At 53.3% G+C, this 19,071-nt stretch overlaps 1 protein-coding gene and 1 long non-coding RNA gene across 2 annotated transcripts in view; one reads left to right on the forward strand and one right to left on the reverse strand.

Annotated features, from left to right (window-relative positions):
• The window catches only part of LOC135403506 (uncharacterized), a 73,744-nt gene extending 67,602 nt beyond the window's left edge, over positions 1-6,142 (reverse strand). The window contains exon 1 of the long non-coding RNA XR_010425416.1: positions 6,132-6,142. This is a non-coding gene — a long non-coding RNA (uncharacterized LOC135403506). The remainder of the gene's footprint in view (positions 1-6,131) is intronic.
• On the forward strand, positions 6-18,804 carry MAU2 (MAU2 sister chromatid cohesion factor). Its single transcript, XM_064637552.1, has 19 exons — positions 6-440; positions 685-702; positions 1,102-1,167; positions 1,781-1,876; positions 3,201-3,295; positions 3,860-3,887; positions 4,947-5,102; positions 5,517-5,663; positions 6,293-6,383; positions 6,792-6,895; positions 8,097-8,174; positions 8,972-9,037; positions 9,289-9,372; positions 10,953-11,002; positions 11,220-11,297; positions 11,924-12,035; positions 12,508-12,598; positions 13,320-13,447; positions 14,840-18,804. Exons 1-19 carry the CDS (start codon positions 21-23, stop codon positions 14,912-14,914), a joined length of 1,983 nt encoding a protein of 660 aa, XP_064493622.1. The 5' UTR covers positions 6-20; the 3' UTR covers positions 14,915-18,804.
• Positions 18,805-19,071: the final 267 nt, after the last annotated feature.

A 19,071-nucleotide genomic window follows, 5' to 3' on the forward strand; every position in this document is an offset into this window, starting at 1 on the left:
GTGTTGTCGGCGGCCCCAAGATGGCGGCGGTGGCGGCGGGCGCGGCGGCCCCTCAGCAGCCGCCGCCGCCTCAGCAGCCGCCGCAGCCGGCGGGAGGCGGCGGGACGGGCTCCGGGGACGCCGCGGGAGCCGCGGGTGGCGCCGGGGGCGGCGGCGGCGCGGGCGGAGGCGGCGGCGGCGCGGCCGGGCCCGCGCCGGGCTCGGGGTCGGGCGGCGGCGCGGCCGCGGGCGAGTCGTGGTACCTGGCGCTGCTGGGCCTGGCCGAGCACTTCCGCACGTCCAGCCCGCCCAAGGTGCGGCTGTGCGTGCACTGCCTGCAGGCCGTGCTGCCCCGCAAGCCCCCCGCCAGGATGGAGGCCCGCACGCACCTCCAGCTCGGCTCCGTCCTCTACCACCACACCCGCAACGGCGACCAGGCCCGCGGGCACCTGGAGAAGGCGGTGAGAGGGGTCTGGGGGGCTCGGGGGGGTCCTGCAGTAGGGGAGGGAGGCGATGGGGGTGTCCCAGCACCTGGAGAAGGTGGTGAGAGGGGTTTGGGGGGCTCGGGGGGGTCCTGGAGTAGGGGAGGGAGGTGTCCCAGCACCTGGAGAAGGTGGTGAGCAGGATGGAGGGGATGAGGGAGGGGCTGGTGGAGGGGTCCCGGTGGGTGCTGGTCCCAGACTAACCCCCTGTGTTCCCTTGCAGTGGCTGATATCCCAGCAGGTATCCTTTTCCTGGCACAGCACTGCTGCTTCTCCTGGGAGCACATCCCAGAGTACTGGGAAGGGCTGAAAAATTCCCTCCCAAAGAGCCTTGAGGTGTTTGAAGAGAGAGTTAATTGTCCTTTACAGGTGCTGAGCACAAAACACCTCCGTGGAAACTCCTCAAGCACCTCCAAGGGCCTGGGGTGGGGGTTTAACTGGTGCTTTTATTCTATTTTAAATCTATTTTTAAACTCTTTCATCACTGGGGGCCTCTTTCATTGAACCCCGGGAGGGTTTGGCTTGGAAGGGACCTTAAGGCCCATCTGATCCCAGCTTTCCTGAGGGGTTCAGAGTTTCTGGGGGCCAGGCTGGGGCTGTTTCCCACCCCGTGTCCGTTATTCCTTGACTCTGGTGCCAGATCCCCCAGTTTGAAGATGTGAAGTTCGAGGCAGCCAGTTTGCTGTCGGAGCTGTACTGCCAGGAGGTGAGTGGCACTGCCAGGAGGTGAGTGGCACTGCCAGGAGGTGAGTGGCACCACCAGGAGCTGCCTTTCCAGACCCTGGAGCAGTTGATTCCCCTTAACAGGACGACTTTATGGGATTTTTAGGGTTGGGGTTGTAAATATGGAGGAGTTAAAAACAAAACAAAAAAAAAGGCATGAAGGGCTTTTTGTCTTTTTTTTTTTATTTATTTATTCTGGAAGCTGCTGCTGGAATTGCAACGTGGATTTTCCAAAGGGAAATTTTCCAAATTTTCCGAAGTGAGGCCTCGCTTTGGCAGAGGTTGATTTTGGGAGGTGGGAGGGGAGTCGAGGGTTTTCCTCAGGGGTTTGGAATCCTGGAATGGGGTTGGGCTGGAAAGGCATTAAAGCCCCTCCAGTGCCACCACACATCCCACTATCCCAGGTTGCTCCAGCCTGGCCTTGGACACTCCCAGGGATGGGGCAGCCACAGCTTCTCCTGGAATCCTCTTCCAGGCTCTCCCCTCTTGCTTCTGCTGCTTTCCCTGGCTTTGAATCCCTCACCTCCACGACCCAGAACTGCTCTGCAGCTCCTTGGGAGGGCCTGGATTCCCAGTGTCCCCCCTTTGTGTTGCAGAATTCCGTGGACACGGCGAAGCCCCTGCTGCGAAAAGCCATCCAGATCTCCCAGCAGACTCCCTACTGGCACTGCCGCCTGCTCTTCCAGCTGGCTGTGAGTGCTCCCTGCCCCTGCAGCAGGAAAAGGGGCTGGGAAAGCCCTGCATTCCCTTTGGGATGCCCTTCTCACCCCCCTCAAACGGGGCTCTTAACGGGGAGGGAAGAGAGAAATCCGGGCCACAGATCCGGGGGTTGGTTGGGCTGGAGGGAGGCAGGTGGGGCAGGGAGCAGCAGGGAGCAGCAGGGATCATCCCATGGGAAGCAGGAACACACAGCTCCAGAGGGGGAGCAGGGAAAAAAATAAAAGGAGGAATCCATGGGAAGCAGGAACACACAGCTCCAGAGGGGGAGCAGGGAAAAAATGAAAGGAGGAATCCATGGGAAGCAGGAACACACAGCTCCAGAGGGGGAGCAGGGAAAAAAATAAAAGGAGGAATCCATGGGAAGCAGGAACACACAGCTCCAGAGGGGGAGCAGGGAAAAAATGAAAGGAGGAATTTTGGGGCTTGCGGGAAATTGGCCTGAAATCCTGCTGGAATTGGGGTTTGCAGGGAATGGTCTGAAATCCTGCTGGAATTGGGGTTTGCAGGGAATGGTCTGAAATCCTGCTGGGACTGGGGTTTGTAGGGAATGGCCTGAAATCCTGCTGGAATTGGGGTTTGCAGGGAATGGTCTGAAATCCTGCTGGGATTGGGGTTTGGGGTTTGCAGGGAATGGTCTGAAATCCTGCTGGAATTGGGGTTTGCAGGGAATGGTCTGAAATCCTGCTGGGATTGGGGTTTGCAGGGAATGGCCCAAAATCCTGCTGGAATTAGGGTTTGCCAGGCTCTGAGGGTTTGTTGGGGTCTTAAAAACAGCTTTTAAAATGTCTCTAAAACATCTTTTAAAATTTCTCAGAGATATCTTTTAAAATGTCTTTTAAAACTTCTTTTAAAATGTCTTTTAAAACTCCTTTTAAAATATCTTTTAAAACTTCTTTTAAAATGTCTTTTTAAAGTTTTCCACTGCCTTGGTAGGTGTGGGAGGGGGAAAAGGAGCAGGTGAAAGGTGTCCAGGGAAAGTTACTGCTCCTGCTCTGGAATATGATCACTAGTGTTTATAAAATAAATATATATATAAAGTGTATTTATGTAAAAATAGATATGAATTGAATTCCTGTTCTGGGATATGCTCAGAACTGTATATAAAATAAATATATATATGAGTGTATTTATATAAAAATTGAATGTATAATTAAATTATGAAGTGTGAATGTAAAGTCTGGGGGTTTGTATTTTGGCCCATGGAAAGCACAGGGATAGGGACACTTGGAGAACTCAGGAATGGGTTTCCTGGAGCAAACCCTGACCTTTTTGGGGCCCTTTTTTTTGTCATTCCAGCAACTGCACACCCTGGAGAAGGACTTGGTGTCTGCCTGTGACCTGCTGGGGGTGGGAGCAGAGTATGCCAGGGTGGTGGGCTCCGAGTACACCAGGTGAGACCCTCCCTCCCCACGGGGAATATCCTGGTTTCCTCCAGTTTTATTTAGAGCTGGTCTGGGTTTTGTTTAAAGGTGTTGGTTTGCCTCTAAAACCCACCTGGAAATCACCTTTCTGAGTTGGTTTCTCCAGCTTTGGGGAGGTTTTTCCAGCTCTTTCCTGCTGGAATCCCAGAATGGTTTGGGCTGGAAGGGCCTCAAAGATCCTCCAGTTCCAACCTCCCACCACACCATTAGAACCATTAAACCCAATCATGTCCTCTTCAGACTCTGGAGGGGCTTTTTAAGCTGAATTTTGTCTGGTTTGAGCTCAGAAACTTTTGGAGCTGGAGCTGCCCAAAGCTGGGATGCAAAGCTGAGGCTGGAATTCTGGTTCCTGCAGCCCTTTTCCCACTTAGCTTTGAAATGGGTTTCCTGGGGCAGGTCCCTTAATACCCTTTTCCTTCTGCTCTTCAAGGGGGGAGAAAAGCAAATCCTTATTTTTTTCCTCTTTATTTTTTAACATGTAACTGTGGTTTGAGTAACTCTCTGTGAGCACAACTTTGTTTTATTCCATTTCAGAGCGTTGTTCCTGCTCAGCAAGGGGATGGTGAGTTGGATGTTCTCTTAAATAACCTCTTCACTCATTTATTGCAAGTTCCAGAGCAAATGAACAAGACTTGCCTGGCCATAAACTGATTTTTAAGGTGCCTTGTGTGCCTTTTTGTGCTTTTTTATCTTCCTGTTTGCCCTGTGAGCAAGCAGGGCCTTAAAATATATTTGGGATAAGCTTTGAGTCTGCAGGATTGGTGTGAAATCCTCAGGAATAGGTTTGAGGGGTTGGGGTTTTTTTCCTTCTTAAGTATGATGTGATTTTTCTGGGAGGGAAAAGGGTAACTGGGAACTGTGAAAGGATTTCTGGGAGGGAAAAGGATAACTGGGAATTGGGAAAGGTTTGTAAAAGGATTTCTGGGAGGGAAGAGGATAACTGGGAATTGTGAAGGGATTTCTGGGAGGGAAAAGGATAACTGGGAATTGTAAAAGGATTTCTAGGAGGGAAAAGGATAACTGGGAACTGTGAAAAGATTTCTGGGAGGGAAAAGGATAATTGGGAATTGTGAAAGGATTTCTGAGAGGGAAGAAGATAACTGGGAATTGTGAAAGGTTTGTAAAATGATTTCTGGGAGGGAAAAGGATAACTGGGAATTGTGGAAGGATTTCTGGGAGGGAAAAGGATAACTGGGAATTGTGAAAGGATTTCTGGGAGGGAAAAGGATAACTGGGAACTGTGAAAGGATTTCTGGGAGGGAAAAGGATAACTGGGAATTGGATGATTGGAAACTGTCACTGGAGGGAGGGAAGCCATGGCTGTGGGAAAGGGCTCTTGCAATGGGATGAATAAATCAAATGGGCCTGGAATGAGAATCCTGGAGTGGTTTGGGTTGGAAGGGGCTCAGAGCCCATCCATGGGCAGGGACACCTCCCACTATCCCAGATTTCTCCAGCCTGGCCTTTGGAAAACTCCAGGGATGGGGCAGCCACAGCTTCCCTGGGAATTCCATCCCATCTATCTCAGCCCCTCCCAGTGGGCTCTGCTGTGGTTCTCTGAGTGTTTGAACTGCTCAACACCAAATCCATGGTTTTCCTTCTCTTCCCTCTGGACTTGCAGCTGCTCCTGATGGAGAGGAAGCTGCAGGAGGTTCACCCCCTGCTCACCCTGTGCGGGCAGATCGTGGAGAACTGGCAGGGCAACCCCATCCAGAAGGAATCCCTGCGGGTCTTCTTCCTGGTCCTGCAGGTCACACACTACCTGGATGCTGGGCAGGTAGGTGGGAGATCCCAGGGAAATCTGGGAAGAGCAGCTCTGCCTCCACAAACACCTCTGGGGGGGTTTTGGGGAACAAAACTGAATTTCTGTAGGTTTTCGTCACGAGTGAAACGAGGGGGAAAAGTACTTGAATTTCTCCCTCAAGGGAAGGTTTTCTGGGGTGTTTTTGTGCTCTTTGGCCTCTTTTGCTTCCGTGTTGTGCTGCTGGGGGGGGGTAACACCCACCAGCCAAAAAACTGTGATTTTGGGAAACACTTTGCTCAGATTTTCACCCACAAACGGCGGAGTGTTGTTCATCCTGTTACACTTTGGGCACAAAGCAATTCCCTGACTGGGGGTGGGGGGGTGTTATTTGTTATCTGGGAGGTTTTCCCCCCTGGAATGGTGCCTCTGGACCGTGTGGGTTGCCAGGTGAAGAGCGTGAAGCCCTGCCTGAAGCAGCTCCAGCAGTGCATCCAGACCATCTCCACGCTGCACGACGACGAGATCCTGCCCAGCAACCCCGCTGACCTCTTCCACTGGCTGCCCAAGGAGCACATGTGTGTGCTGGTCTACCTGGTGAGAGCTCTGCTCGCTAATTAGTCGCTAATTAATGAGGGGTTGGGTAGAAACTGCTGGGGTGGATCTCGGCTGCTTCGTGCTGCACCAGCAGCTGGATCCTGCCACGGCATCCCTGGCACCACCAGTGGGAGAAGAGAGGGGAAAGAACCCCAAAAACTAAAATTAAACTCTATTAATATCCAGCTCAAAGAAAAGTGGGTTAATTTGTGTGAAGAGGAGCCACCTTGGCTCAATTTTTACCTGTGCTGTGACAGTTGGACTCCAGGTCTCTGGAACTGGTCGTTCCACTTCCTGAATGTGACTCAAAATCCCAAATGTTGTCCAGGGTGAGCTAGAAAAGCTCAGCTGTGGGGACTCCCAGGCCTCGTGGGAGCTGCCAGCCCTTCCCTCTTGGCACAGAGGAGTTTTTAGATAATCCTGGAATGGTTTGGGTTGGAAGGGACCTTAAAGCTCATCCAGTGCCACCCCCTGCCCCGGGCAGGGACCCCTCCTGCTGTCCCAGGCTGCTCCAACCTGCCCTGGGACACTTCCAGGGGCTGGGACGTGCCCAGTTTGTCTGGGAATCCCATCCCAGTGCTCCTGGGAGGCTGAGGAAGGTGAGTGAGCCGTGCTGTGTCTCCCTGCAGGTGACAGTGATGCATTCCATGCAGGCAGGGTACCTGGAGAAGGCCCAGAAGTACACAGACAAAGCCCTCATGCAGCTGGAGAAGCTAAAAAGTAAGGAGAAGGCTTGGGATTCAGCTGATGCTGCAAAATTCTAGTATTTGTTGCTAATTTAAACCAAACACGGCCTTTTTTGGCTCCCTGGGCAGTCAAAGACCAGACTGAGACTTTTGTTCTTTTTTAAGGCTGGGTGGTTGCTTTAAATACAGAAACACTACTGAGAATAACAACTTTTCCCACAGTTTGTTCCCAGTTTGTTTCACTGCTTCCACTCTTATTCTTTTAACTGATTGCTCTGAGCACAAAAATCAGTGGTTTGTTTATTATTAGTAGTAATACTGTTAATGATGTTGTTACTGTTAAAACATCAAGTTTTGGGGGGGTTTTGCTGTGGCTCAGTGAACTGGGTTGTAAATTCCTGAGGTAACTCCACTTGCTGTGCTCCCTTCCCTCCCTCTCCAGTGCTGGACTGCAGCCCCATCCTGTCCTCATTCCAAGTGATTCTCTTGGAACACATCATCATGTGCCGGCTGGTGACGGGACACAAAGCCACAGCCCTGCAGGAGGTGAGGGGGGTGGGATCCCAGCACTCCCTGGGATGAGGTGGGATGGGGTGGGGTCCCAGCATCCCCTGGGCTGGGGTGGGATCCCAGCATTCCCTGGGATGGGGTGGGATCCCAGCACTCCCTGGGCTGGGGTGGGATTCCAGCATCCCCTGGGATGGGCTGGGATCCCAGCACTCCCTGGGATGGGGTGGATTCCAGCATCCCCTGGGATGGGGTGGGGTTCCAGCATCCCCTGGGATGGGGTGGGATCCCAGCATTCCCTGGGATGGGGTGGGATTCCAGAATCCCCTGGGATGGGGTGGGATTCCAGCATCCCCTGGGATGGGCTGGGATTCCAGTATTCCCTGGGATGGGCTGGGATTCCAGCACTCCCTGGGATGGGGATGGACACAGGGATGGCCTTTAAAACGTGGGAATTTCGGTTTGGGGGGAGATATTTGGGCTCAGGCAGGAATTCTGCTGAGTTATTGATGGATAGAGCCAGGATGGATGGATGGAGCTCAGGAGCTGTGGGATGGGCTCCTCTGCAGTATTTCCAGGACACTTTGGAGCTGGACAGTGGCTGATGGTGCAGCTGACACCCTCCTGCTGCATTTACAGCCTGACTGGGGTGTCTTTCCCCTTCCCAGAGTGGCTCCTTCCTCTTCCTTGTCCCAGCATTTCCCAGCTCTCAGACCTCCTGCCTCTCTGTCCCTTCCTCCCACACAGTGGAAGGAGAGCAGGGGAGGGTTTGTGTTGTTCAGTGCAAGGAAGGACTGAGCCTTTTCCCATTTTCCCAGGCATTTTCAAATCCTGCTCATCCATCCTGTGTTTAGGGGAGGTGCTGGATCATCCCAAGCAGGGAGGTCCAGAACTGGTCATTGCTCCTGGCTCGTAAAACCAATCCCAAACCTGTTCCCTGAAATATTTTATCCCAGTTTTTCTGCAGAATGTCAGGTCTGGGGTCTGTCAGGAGGGATCTGTGACTTGGTTTGCAGGGGGTGGAGCTGCTGGAGTTCAAACCATTCCAGAGCAGTTGGGATATGGGGCAGTGCCTGTCCCTGGGCTGGGGGCACATCCAGCCTCCAGCTTCTACCCAGGAGCAGAATTTGGGATCCTTGGGATAATCACTGAGACCTGGACACACGTGGGGGGGGGAGGAGGTGGATTTGGAGCAGGAAACGGAGAAAAAGTGTCCTAAAATGTGATTCTCTTGTGCCAGATCTCCCAGGTGTGCCAGCTGTGCCAGCAGTCACCCAGGCTCTTCTCCAACCACGCTGCCCAGCTCCACACGCTCCTGGTGAGTGCCTGGAATGAGCCCTGGCAGCTCCTGGGAGCACCAGATCCCACTCCTGCTCATCCCTGGGAGCACCAGATCCCACTCCTGCTCATCCCTGGGAGCACCAGATCCCACTCCTGCTCATCCCTGGGAGCACCAGATCCCACTCCTGCTCATCCTGGGAGCACCAGATCCCACTCCTGCTCATCCCTGGGAGCACCAGATCCCACTCCTGCTCATCCCCAGGAGCTCAGGGCAGGCAGGGAGGGGAGCAGCAGGAATCCTCACCCCTGGTGGGACTCCCACCTGTCAGGGGCTTTTAAAACCCTTTGGAAATAAGTGTTGGGGAATCCTGGAGTGGGTTTGGGTTGGAAGGACCTTAAATCCCATCCCATCCTGTCCCATCCCACCTCCTGCTGTCCCAGGTTGCTCCAGCCTGGCCTTGGACACTTCCAGGGATGGGGAACCCACAGGTTTTCTGGAAAAAGATTTGTATTGGATTTTGTGTCACGAATAGTCAAGGAGGTAAATCCAGGAGGTTTAAAGCAGCTGGAGATGGTTTTTTATGGGAATTGTCACGTAGGAAATTTCGAGCATTGCGTGACATTTATGAAGGTTTCCTCAGCTAAATGAAGCTTTTTTTACATGAATGAACTTATTTTAAAGGGCTTTCTGTAAGAATTCCTTATTTTTCCCGGAGCCAAGCACATCCAGGGCTTGCTGGCTGCTTTTCCCTGGCGATATCCCGGGATCTCTGTGGGTTTGGGGGGTGCCTTTCTTCGCTGTGAGGGTCATAATTTACATTTCTCCTCCTCCAGGGCCTCTACTGCATCTCTGTTAACTGCATGGACAATGCAGAAGCACAATTCACTACAGCACTGAGGGTGAGATTTCTGCTTCCAGGTTTTCCTGTGGGAGTGGGGCTGTTGGAATTGTGTGGGAGTGGCCAGGTCAGAAGGGAAACCTGGCAATAATCTGTATTTACCTTCACTGCTCTGTTAATTTTTCCTGTGCTTCCAGCCTGGAGGGTTTTATGGCATAAAATGTGGGATGTTTATGGGATGAGCAGATGCCAGGGGAGGCTCTGGAATCCGTGGAATATGTGACTGTGCTGTTGTTGTTCTGTCCCTCCCAGCTCACGACACACCAGGAGCTCTGGGCATTCATTGTCACCAACCTGGCCAGCGTGTACATCCGGGAGGGCAACAGGCACCAGGAGGTAAAAATGGGCCCTGCCTGCCCCCAGAACCCCCCTCCCTGCAGGGAAAACACCTCCTGGCCTTGGAATTCTGCTTTTCCCTGGGGGTTTGTGCAGTGGGAGCCTTGCCTGGCACAGCAGCTCCTTCACCAGGCAGTGGGAGAGGAATCAGCTGGGTCAGAGTGTTGTGGGTCAGAGTGTTGTGGGTCAGTGTTGTGGGTCAGAGTGTTGTGGGTCAGAGTGTTGTGGGTCAGAGTGTTGTGGGTCAGTGTGTTGTGGGTCAGTGTGTTGTGGGTCAGAGTGTTGTGGGTCAGAGTGTTGTGGGTCAGAGTGTTGTGGGTCAGTGTTGTGGGTCAGAGTGTTCTGGGTCAGAGTGTCCTGGGTCAGAGTGTCCTGGGTCAGAGTGTTCTGGGTCAGAGTGTCCTGGGTCAGAGTGTCCTGGGTCAGAGTGTCCTGGGTCAGAGTGTTCTGGATCAGTGTTGTGGATCAGAGTGTTGTGGGTCAGTGTTGTGGGTCAGAATGTTCTGGGCCAGAGTGTCCTGGGTCAGAGTGTCGTGGATCAGAGTGTTCTGGATCAGTGTTCTGGGCCAGAAATGTTCTGGATCAGTGTTGTGGGTCAGAGTGTCGTGGGTCAGAGTGTCGTGGGTCAGAGTGTCGTGGGTCAGAGTGTCGTGGGTCAGAGTGTCGTGGGTCAGAGTGTCCTGGGTCAGAGTGTCCTGGGTCAGAGTGTCCTGGGTCAGAGTGTCCTGGGTCAGAGTGTCCTGGGTCAGAGTGTCCTGGGTCAGAGTGTCCTGGGTCAGAGTGTCCTGGGTCAGAGTGTCCTGGGTCAGAGTGTTCTGGCTCATCCCCAGAATTCTGGCTCATCCCCAGGATTCTTCCCAGCTTCCCATGGGAATGGTGGCTTTCCTCCCACCTTCCCCCCCGCCCTTTTGGCTCCCCTGTCCCTCTGCTCGGGGTTTTGGGAGGTTCCATCAGTAACTGGGCAGCCACCAACAGGTCCCTGCAGGTGTTGTGTTCCTTTGGCTTCACCCTGAGGCCCTTCCAGTCCCCAAATTTCCCCCAAATCCCCCATTTCCCCCCTCCCAGGGGTGTGAGGGGCCCTCAGAGGTGTGTTTGCAGGGGTCTGGGGAAGAGGCTCCACGTGAACTTTGCCACAACCCACAAAAGGACTTTTTTGGGGGGGGAAAGAGGCTTAGAGAGAGAGAAAAATGATGATTAAAAATGGACCATTTTTCCATGGCTGAGTGGAATTCTGGTGGGAATCAAACCCCAGGTCTGACCCAGCACTGGTTTGGGGTTCTTGGACAGCTGAGACACAACAGCCACCAGTTTCCTGGGGAAATAAAACAGTTGTCCAGAAAATCATCTGAGGTCTGAGGAAGGATATTTTATCCAGAACTTGATTTTGGGGATCAAAACGGGCACGAAAACTCCAAATGCTGGAGTGTGTGTGCCCTGATCCCACCAGAGGGGGGGAATTGGGGTGTGTTTGGGATGATTTGCACCCTTCTGGTTCCACTTACACTTCAAAAAAAAGCACTTTCTGTCGGGCTGTGTGTGTGAGAAATGCTGATTGTTCCCTCTCCTCTCCCACTCTGCAGCTCTACAGCCTGTTGGAAAGGATAAATCCAGACCACAACTTCCCCGTGAGGTGAGAATTCCGGGGATGGGAACAGGGGATTTGTGGCAGGGTTTGAAAGAGGAACCAAAACACTCCACTTATTTCCAAGGCAGAAGTTCTGACCTATGTAATAATGAATTGGGAAGCTGTTGGGTTTTTTTTAGGGGGTGGGAATTCCCAGCAATCCGTGTGTGATTCCCTGATCCCTGCCCAGGGCTGAGATCCCAACCTGTGCTTTCCTCCCCAGCTCCCACTGTCTCCGAGCTGCAGCTTTTTACATCCGAGGGCTCTTCTCCTTCTTCCAGGGCAGATACAACGAGGCAAAGTGAGTACAAACCCCTGGGGGATCCAAAGCCAGCAGCTTTTCCTGCTCTTCTCCCCTGAACAGAGCAGGAGGTTGGAGAAACCCACGGGGAGAAGAGGCAGAAACGAGGCCTCGGGGTTTCCACTCCCATCCCAAAAAGCTGAATTAATTCCTCCTTTCCCCTAATCCCTGCCCACCCATCCCACAAAAGCTGAACCCAGAACTCCTGGAGAACCCCAAGCCTCTCAGAGCTGGAGCTATCAGCTGAATTCCCGACTCCCTCCCAGGAAATTTAGTTAAGGGTTGTGCTTTTTCATCACTTATTGCGTGTTTTTCCCCCCTTTTTAACAGACAAGGTGAAGTTTTAAAGTAGTTTTGATGTACTTCAGCCTGGGTTGGGTCTGTCCCACTGAAAATCCAGATCTCTCCCGTGGGATCCTTTGGAATCTCATGTCCTTGGTGCAGTTTTCCAAAGGGGGGAGCTCTGCCACAGCCTTTTCTGCCGAGCTTTGGGAATTCAGTGCTTTAAGATCACCCTCAGCACGTTCATTCCCTACTCCTGATGTTTTCCAGTTACTTCAGCTCTCGATTCAGCTTTCCATGGTGGTTTTTCTCTTGTAAAACCCCTTTTTATCCCCATTTTCCAGGCGGTTCCTGAGGGAGACCCTGAAGATGTCCAACGCCGAGGATCTGAACCGGCTCACAGCCTGTTCCCTGGTGCTGCTGGGGCACATCTTCTACGTGCTGGGCAACCACAGGGTGAGAAAGAGATCCTACAGCATTTTTTTTTTATTGCTGTCCCACAAAAAGTTGGCATTTTGTTGCCTTGGATCTGTGGTTTGCACATTTAATAACTTTAATCAGGTGTCTGTTCCGTGATGCCTGAGGAAAAGGGGCTGGAAAAGGACAAGTGGCATCGTCCCACTGGACTGTTCAGGGAGGAATTGTGGATGCAGTCCTGAAATCTCACTGTTGTGCTGGAGCACAGGGAATATTTCTGCTGTGCTGCACTGGAATTCCCAGGATGGAGCAAATCCCAGGCAGCTCTGGGATGAGTTTTTGGGGTTGTCCCATCAAAGGCTCCCAGCTGGGAGTGACAGAACGTGGCACAAATTAAAGGAGGCAGATTTTTCACAGCAGATTTGACACCTGTGTGTTTGCAAGGGGGTGAAAAAAACCCACCCCAAATATCCCATTTATTTTGTTTGCTTTGCCCTCTGCTCTCCCCCAGGAAAGCAACAACATGGTGGTCCCAGCCATGCAGTTGGCCAGCAAGATCCCAGACATGTCTGTGCAGCTCTGGTCCTCAGCCCTGCTCAGAGGTGAGGGGGGAAAGGGCCTTCCTGGGCATGGCTGGGAATGCCCAGACATGGAATGGGATAACCCAGAATCTCCCCTGGCTCTGGAGCCAGGCTGGGAGAGCTGGGGGTGCTCACCTGGAGAAGGGAAGGCTCCAGGGAGAGCTGAGAGCTCTTTCCAGGGCCTAAAGGGGCTCCAGGAGAGCTGGAGAGGGACTGGGGACAAGGGCTGGAGGGACAGGACACAGGGAATGGATCCCAGTGCCAGAGGGATAGATGGGATACTGGGAAGGAATTCCTGGCTGAGGTGGGGAGGGCTGGGATGGAATTCCCAGAGCAGCTGTGGCTGCCCCATCCCTGGAAGTGCCCAAGGTTGGATGTTTGATCCCTGGGATGTGTGGTGGAAGCAGCAGGTCTGTCCCAGTCCCACTAGATGGGGCTGGAAGGCAGAAAATCCCAGCCCAGGCTGCTCAGGGGCTTCCAGTGGTGTCAGGAGTTTCCTTCCTCCTCGTGGAGCTGCTCTGATGTTCCTTTGGATAGCTGGAAGCTGGAACAGCAGCGAATCCTGCTGGGAAAGGGGAGGGTTGGGGTTTCCTCGGGGGGTTTTTGCTCTGGACCGACGTGGTTTGGGGCTGGAATGATCCCCATCCCACCCAGGGGTCGGTGCTTTGGGAGAAAGGGAGCTGCTCCCTTGGCACTGGGGGGCAAAGCAGGGGGGTTATTTGTTTCCCCTGGTGTCTTCCAGACCTCAACAAGGCCTGTGGGAATGCCATGGACGCTCACGAGGCAGCTCAGATGCACCAGAACTTCTCCCAGCAGCTGCTCCAGGACCACATCGAGGCCTGCAGCCTCCCTGAGCACAACCTGATCACGGTGAGGGCACAGCCCCTGCCCTCCCCTGCCCCCTCCCCACCCAGCCCCCCGAATTCAGTCAGCTCCCTGCAGTTCAAACTGCTCTGAGGGCAGGAAAAGTGACAAACAGTGATTTTTGTGAGGGTTGGTTGGTGGCACTGCCGGCAGGAGAGGGGACCCAGCGAGTTCATTCTTGGGCTTTGCTTCTCACAGGTGTTTCCTTGCCACCCCCAGAGCTCCTGTTTGGGTTTTGAAATGGCTTTTGTGGCCACTGGATGTGATCAGGTGGCCTCTTGTTTTGGGGGCCAGCTGTTGCTTTTGATCTGAACTCCACTGGAGGCTCTGGGCCATCCCAAAGCCTTGTCCTGGGGATGCTTTGCTGGGCACAGCTCCAAGGGCAGTTTGCATTGGGACCTCAGCATTCCCAAGTGGGGTTTTTCCTCCCCTCTGGAAGTCACTGAAGTTGCAACAGCTCAGTTTTTAAGCCCCCAAATGCTCTTCCCTGCCCTTGGCAGTGCCCTGAGCTCCTGAACAAGGAACAACTGGGAAAGAGGGGCTTGGAAACCCAGTCCCAGGCAGTTTGCACTGGGACTCCAGCATTCCCAAGTGGGGTTTTTTTCCCCCTCCCCATTTATCTATAAATATTCACCTTATTTATCTGTTTTTCCTGTCAGAAGCATTTTAACACAGGTTTAAAAACGTGGAACAGTTCCCTCAGCAACAGCAGGAGGTGATTCTGTTCTGAAATAACTGAGAGAACATCCAGAGGGGAACGTGGGATGTGAGGAACTGGACATGTTTTGGGAGGAAAAGGAGGGGGAAAGGCCAGTGGGGAGGAGCTGTTTGCTGGCTCTGCTCACTGGGGGGGAGCCTGAGAGCTTTGAGGGTTTGTGAGCAGCAGTTTTGGGGGATCCCAGAGCCAGGTGCCTCCATCCATCCCTCCCTGAGCCCCCATCCATCCTGAGCCAGGCACAGAGATGCCCTGGATTAAAAACCTGGAGGGGGAAAAAAAAAAGGATTAAGAAATAAATACCCAATTTTGGAAGATTTTTGGCCGAGGTGAGAGGGGAGATAAGCAACGAAATGAGCACCCTTTGCCTTGCCCTGGGAGCCTCTGGCACATCCAGGTGGGTCCCTGCCTGGGCTTTCCTGTGCTCAGGGGTCCAGTTTGTCCCTGGAAGAGCAGGAATTGCTTCCCCTGGGTTGGGAATGGTGGGGGTGTGCAGGGGCTCCCCAAGAAACACCCGTTCCAGGGACGTGGAAAACCCAAACCTGGCGTGTGGGGGGTGAAAGGTGGGCTCCCCCAAGTTTCAGGGAAGCTCTGGGTGGCCAGTCCTGCTTTTCCCAGGGAGAAATCCTTTTCCCAGGGAGAAAATTTCCCGGGAATTTTCACGGCGTGTGTTCTTCTTGCAGTGGACAGATGGACCCCCCCCCGTGCAGTTCCAGGCCCAGAACGGCCCCACCACCAGCCTGGCCAGCCTCCTGTGAACCACAGTAACTATTCAGGACAAACCTCCACCAAACAAAAGCCAAAAAACAAAACAAACAAAAAAAAGGAGAAAAAAAAAGACACAAAAAAAAAAGAATCCACGCAAAACCCCTTTTCTGCCAGGAAAAGGCAGCAGGTTCCTCTGGGAGGGAGGCCTTGCTGGGAGAGGGGTGGCAGAAGGACAAGAGGAGCCCTTGGTGGGAAGGGCAGCAGGAGCTGCTCCTTCCAGGCAGGAATATCCTGGGGTGTGTGTGTGCTGGTTTGAGCTGCTCCCCCTCTGGCTGAGAATTGAGGTTTTTAGTCCAAAGGACTCGTGTTCCTTCACTCTGTTCAGATCCCTCCTGGCTGGGAGCTCCTGGGAAGCAAAGAGGACTCACTTGGATCCACGTTGGATCCGCTCCCCCCTCTCCCCTGGAGTGTGACCCTGCTCTTGTGCCCTCCCTGGGGGTGATGGGGTGAAATCATGATGGATTTTGGGGTGCCCTGAAGTTCCCAGTGTAGTTCCTGAGGTGGAATTCTGGGTTTTTTTGTGCTGTTGTTGGGGAAGGAGGAGCTGGGGCAGGGTTTGGTGTCCCAGGGCAGGTCCCACCAGAGTGGGACAAAGAGCCACCACTGTGTCCCTGTGAGGGCCTCCCTTCCCTGTCCCTGGCCCAGAACCACAGCTCTCTGTGTGGGGTTTGTGGGGTTTGTGGGGTTTGTGGGAGCAGGAACGTTCCTCTCCTCCTGTCTGATCCCTCCATGGGCCAAACAACTGGGGAAAAAACAACCTTTTGCATCTTTGCTGCAGCCTGGCAGTGAAGGCACCTGTGCCTTAAGGATTTACAGAGTTAAACCAGGTGGTTAAACCCAGACCCAACCTAAGCCAGAGGCTTAACATAAACCCACAGTCTTGCCCTGGGCAAAACTGCCCAGTTTCCAGGCTCTCCCAGGTAAGATTCCCTGTTCTAGCTCAGTTTTCTGGCCTCTCCAGCTGTGAGTTCTCCCTCCCTGTGCCTGTGCAGCCCCAGAGCAGGGCACAGGCTGGGCCTGCAGGGAGCTGGGAGGAGTTCATTCCAGGTTTTGCCAGGGCCCAGCAGTGCCTGGGAGGCCCCTGGGGTTGAATAAAGGTGTTTTTCTCCGTTGGTAGCTCTGGATATTCATCTCCCAGCTTAAACAGGGGAGGGCAGAGGAAGGTGCAGGGCTCTCAGTGATTCAGTCAGAGAGGGCACTGACCCCCTAAACCTTTTCTTCAGTCACAGAGGGGTTGGAAGGGACCTTAAAATCATCTCACTTCAGCCCCCAGGGCTCATTTTTCCTTCCCAGTTCCCCTCCCCTCTCTCTCTCAGCAGCTCAGAGGTGTTTTTTTTGCAATCCAGACCCTTCAGTTTTCCCCTCTGAAGGACATTCCAGGGACAGGGGTTTGTCCAGTCCCCAAAGCAGGATTTTGTGGTTCCTCTCCCGTGGAGATCCTGATCCCAGACCTTGGCTCTGGTGTGTTTTAGGCCTTGTTAAGTCTCCAGAGGGGAAAATGTGGCCTTGACACCACTGCAGGCAGGGAATCTTGTCCCTGGCATTGCAAGGGAAACCCTCAGGGCTGTTTAAACTCAAAAAATAGGAAAGAAATGTGGGATCCAGAGGTCCCAGTCCGGGGGGGATCCAGCTCCTGGGGTGTGCCTGAGGCTCTGAATCCCAAGGCATTCCCATGGCAGCTCCAGGCCAGTGGGCCCCCAGTTTGGGGGGAGCTTTGGGGTCCCACTGCTGCACCCCCAGGAGCTCAGCACCCCCCCTGTGCTGGGACTGGGGTCAGGAACGACCCCCCTTGGGAATGTTGATGCCCCATGGGCTCCTCTGCCTTTCCCTGGTGTGGGAAGCAGGATCTCCCTTTTTTTTTTCCTCCCCTCTGGAAGTCACTGAGTTGCAACAAGTCAGTTTTTAAGCCCCCAGATGCTTTTCCCTGCCCTTGGCAGTGCCCTGAGCTCCTGAACGAGGAGCAACTGGGAAAGAGGGGCTTGGAAAGCCAGTCCCAGGCAGGGGCTCCAGGCTCCCTCCTGTCTGTCTGTCCATCCCTGTCAGGAACTGGGTCCCTTCCAGCTCAGAATGTTCTGTGATTCCCTTTAATCTCAGCTCTTCAGAAATTGGCTTTTAATTTCAGGAGCAGGTTCCCAGAGTGGGTTGGGTTGGGAAGGACCTTAAGGATCATCCAATTCCCACCCCCTGCCACGGGCAGGGACACCTTCCACTAGACCAGGCTGCTCCAAGCTGGGCCTAAACCCTTCCAGGGCTGGGGCAGCCAGGGCCTGAAATGTTGGCAGGGTCAAAGTGCTGCTCCTGTAGGGCAGGACTGACAAAACCCCCACCCCAGAGAGCTGTGGTTGGGGCTGGGCCTTGGGGAAGAAAAGCCTCTTGCAGGGAGATGTCCAGCAGTGCCTGTTGGGGAAGGCTCATTTCCCAACCTCCTCGTGCTGCTCAGGGACCCCCAGAGCTGGAGATGGGGGGCAGGGACACAATTCCCAGGGACAATTCCCAGTGTGGCTCCTCCTGGTCCTGGGGGGGTGATCCAGGCTGCTCTGGAGAGTTCCAGGCTGGAACAAAAAGGAAGGGGAGAGGGAAGGGAGGACTGGAGGGAAGGCTGGTGCTGATCTCAGGGCTTTGGAGCAGGATCCATGTGCTGCCACACCAGGAGGATCCACCTGGGATCGCCCTGGGCTCGGCTTTGAGCCCAACAAACCCCTCCCCCTGTCCCAAACTCAGCTCCAGAGCCCCCTTCCCCCCCCAGGACTCCAACCCCGTGTAAATTTGAACCTAACCCGGTGATTTTCTATCTCTCCAGCCCGATGTACATCAGTGACAATGTACAGAAGCTTTTTAACTACACTTGTATATTAAATTATTTAATAGTTTTTTTTTTTTTTGCTTTTCCAGTACCTTTTGTATTGTAACAGGGCTGAGAAAACGAGGCCCTCAGCTGAAGTTCTGCTCATTTCCAGTGTGTAAAGTTGAACAGCAAAACTAGAAGTTTACAAAAATAACTCTGTCAAAGTGCTTGGTCTGTTTGACTTGATTTGAACAAATTTCTAACCTGTCTTGTCCAATCATTTAATTTTCTCTCTCTCTCTCTCCAAACGACCCCTGAAGTGTTTTATGAGCTTCTAAAAAACACAAAACACACAAAAAAAAATTATTCTTCTAAAGATGTAATTTAGAGAAATGTACAGGTTTGGGGTTTGGGTTTGTTTTTTTTTTGGTTGGTTGGTTGGTTTTTTCCTCTGGGTATTTTTAAAGGAGTAGCAGGAACTTTAACCCACCTAATCCCTGGTTGTAGATAGTGTAAAAAAACTGATATATGTATAGAGGCTGCAGTCTGGAGACGTGTTTTTGCCCCTTGTATCCCATTCCCTGCAGCAGGAACAGCAAAGGCCCAACCACCCAGGGCACCTGGATCAGGCTGGGGAGTTCAAAAGAAATCAAAATAAAATAAGAATTAAACCCATCAGGAGCAAAAAATTGCCTGATAAACGAGGGCCTGAAGCTGCCTGAGCTCCCCTGCTCTGATTTCATCCAGTTTTCCCAAATTCTGCAGGAGCTGAGGGATGTCAGGGCTCCCTGAGCCCTCCAGCAGTTCCTGCCACGGACAGGGGGGTGAAGGGAATCCTGGGGAGGTTTTTTTTTATTTTTGGCTGTGCAGAAAAAGGGGGAGCAGAGAGGCTGCAGTGCCCCCTGTCCCTGCCCCCCCCTGTATTTAATGTCCCCCAGGAGCAGGGCAGGGCCCCCCAGCCCCTGCTGCTCCCTGTAAATACCCCTGAACCCCTGCAAGGAGAGGGGGCCTGGCCCTGGCCCCCCGCCCTCTGGGCCCCCTCTCGTTTTCTATATTAGAAGAATTTTTAAATAAAGTGAAATTTTACTTCTTCTACCGCTTTGTAGAATTGATTCCTTCAGCCCAGCCCCGGGGAGGTCGCTGCTGGGCCCACAGCCCGGATTTTCCTGCTTGGAAATGCTCCCCCCGGGCAGGGAGGACGTGGCTGGAGCTGCTCTGGGATTGCTGGAACTCCAGCAGGTGTCTGGGATAACACCAGGGCTCCTCAAACACCGGGAATTGGGAGTTAAAACTTCTCTCAGAAGTGCCCAAAATCGTGCCGTGCAAAGGGGGGGAGAGAAGGTGCTTTTTAACAGGAAAACT

Source organism: Pseudopipra pipra, chromosome 27 (assembly GCF_036250125.1).
Source record: "Pseudopipra pipra isolate bDixPip1 chromosome 27, bDixPip1.hap1, whole genome shotgun sequence".
Classification (NCBI taxonomy): domain Eukaryota; kingdom Metazoa; phylum Chordata; class Aves; order Passeriformes; family Pipridae; genus Pseudopipra; species Pseudopipra pipra.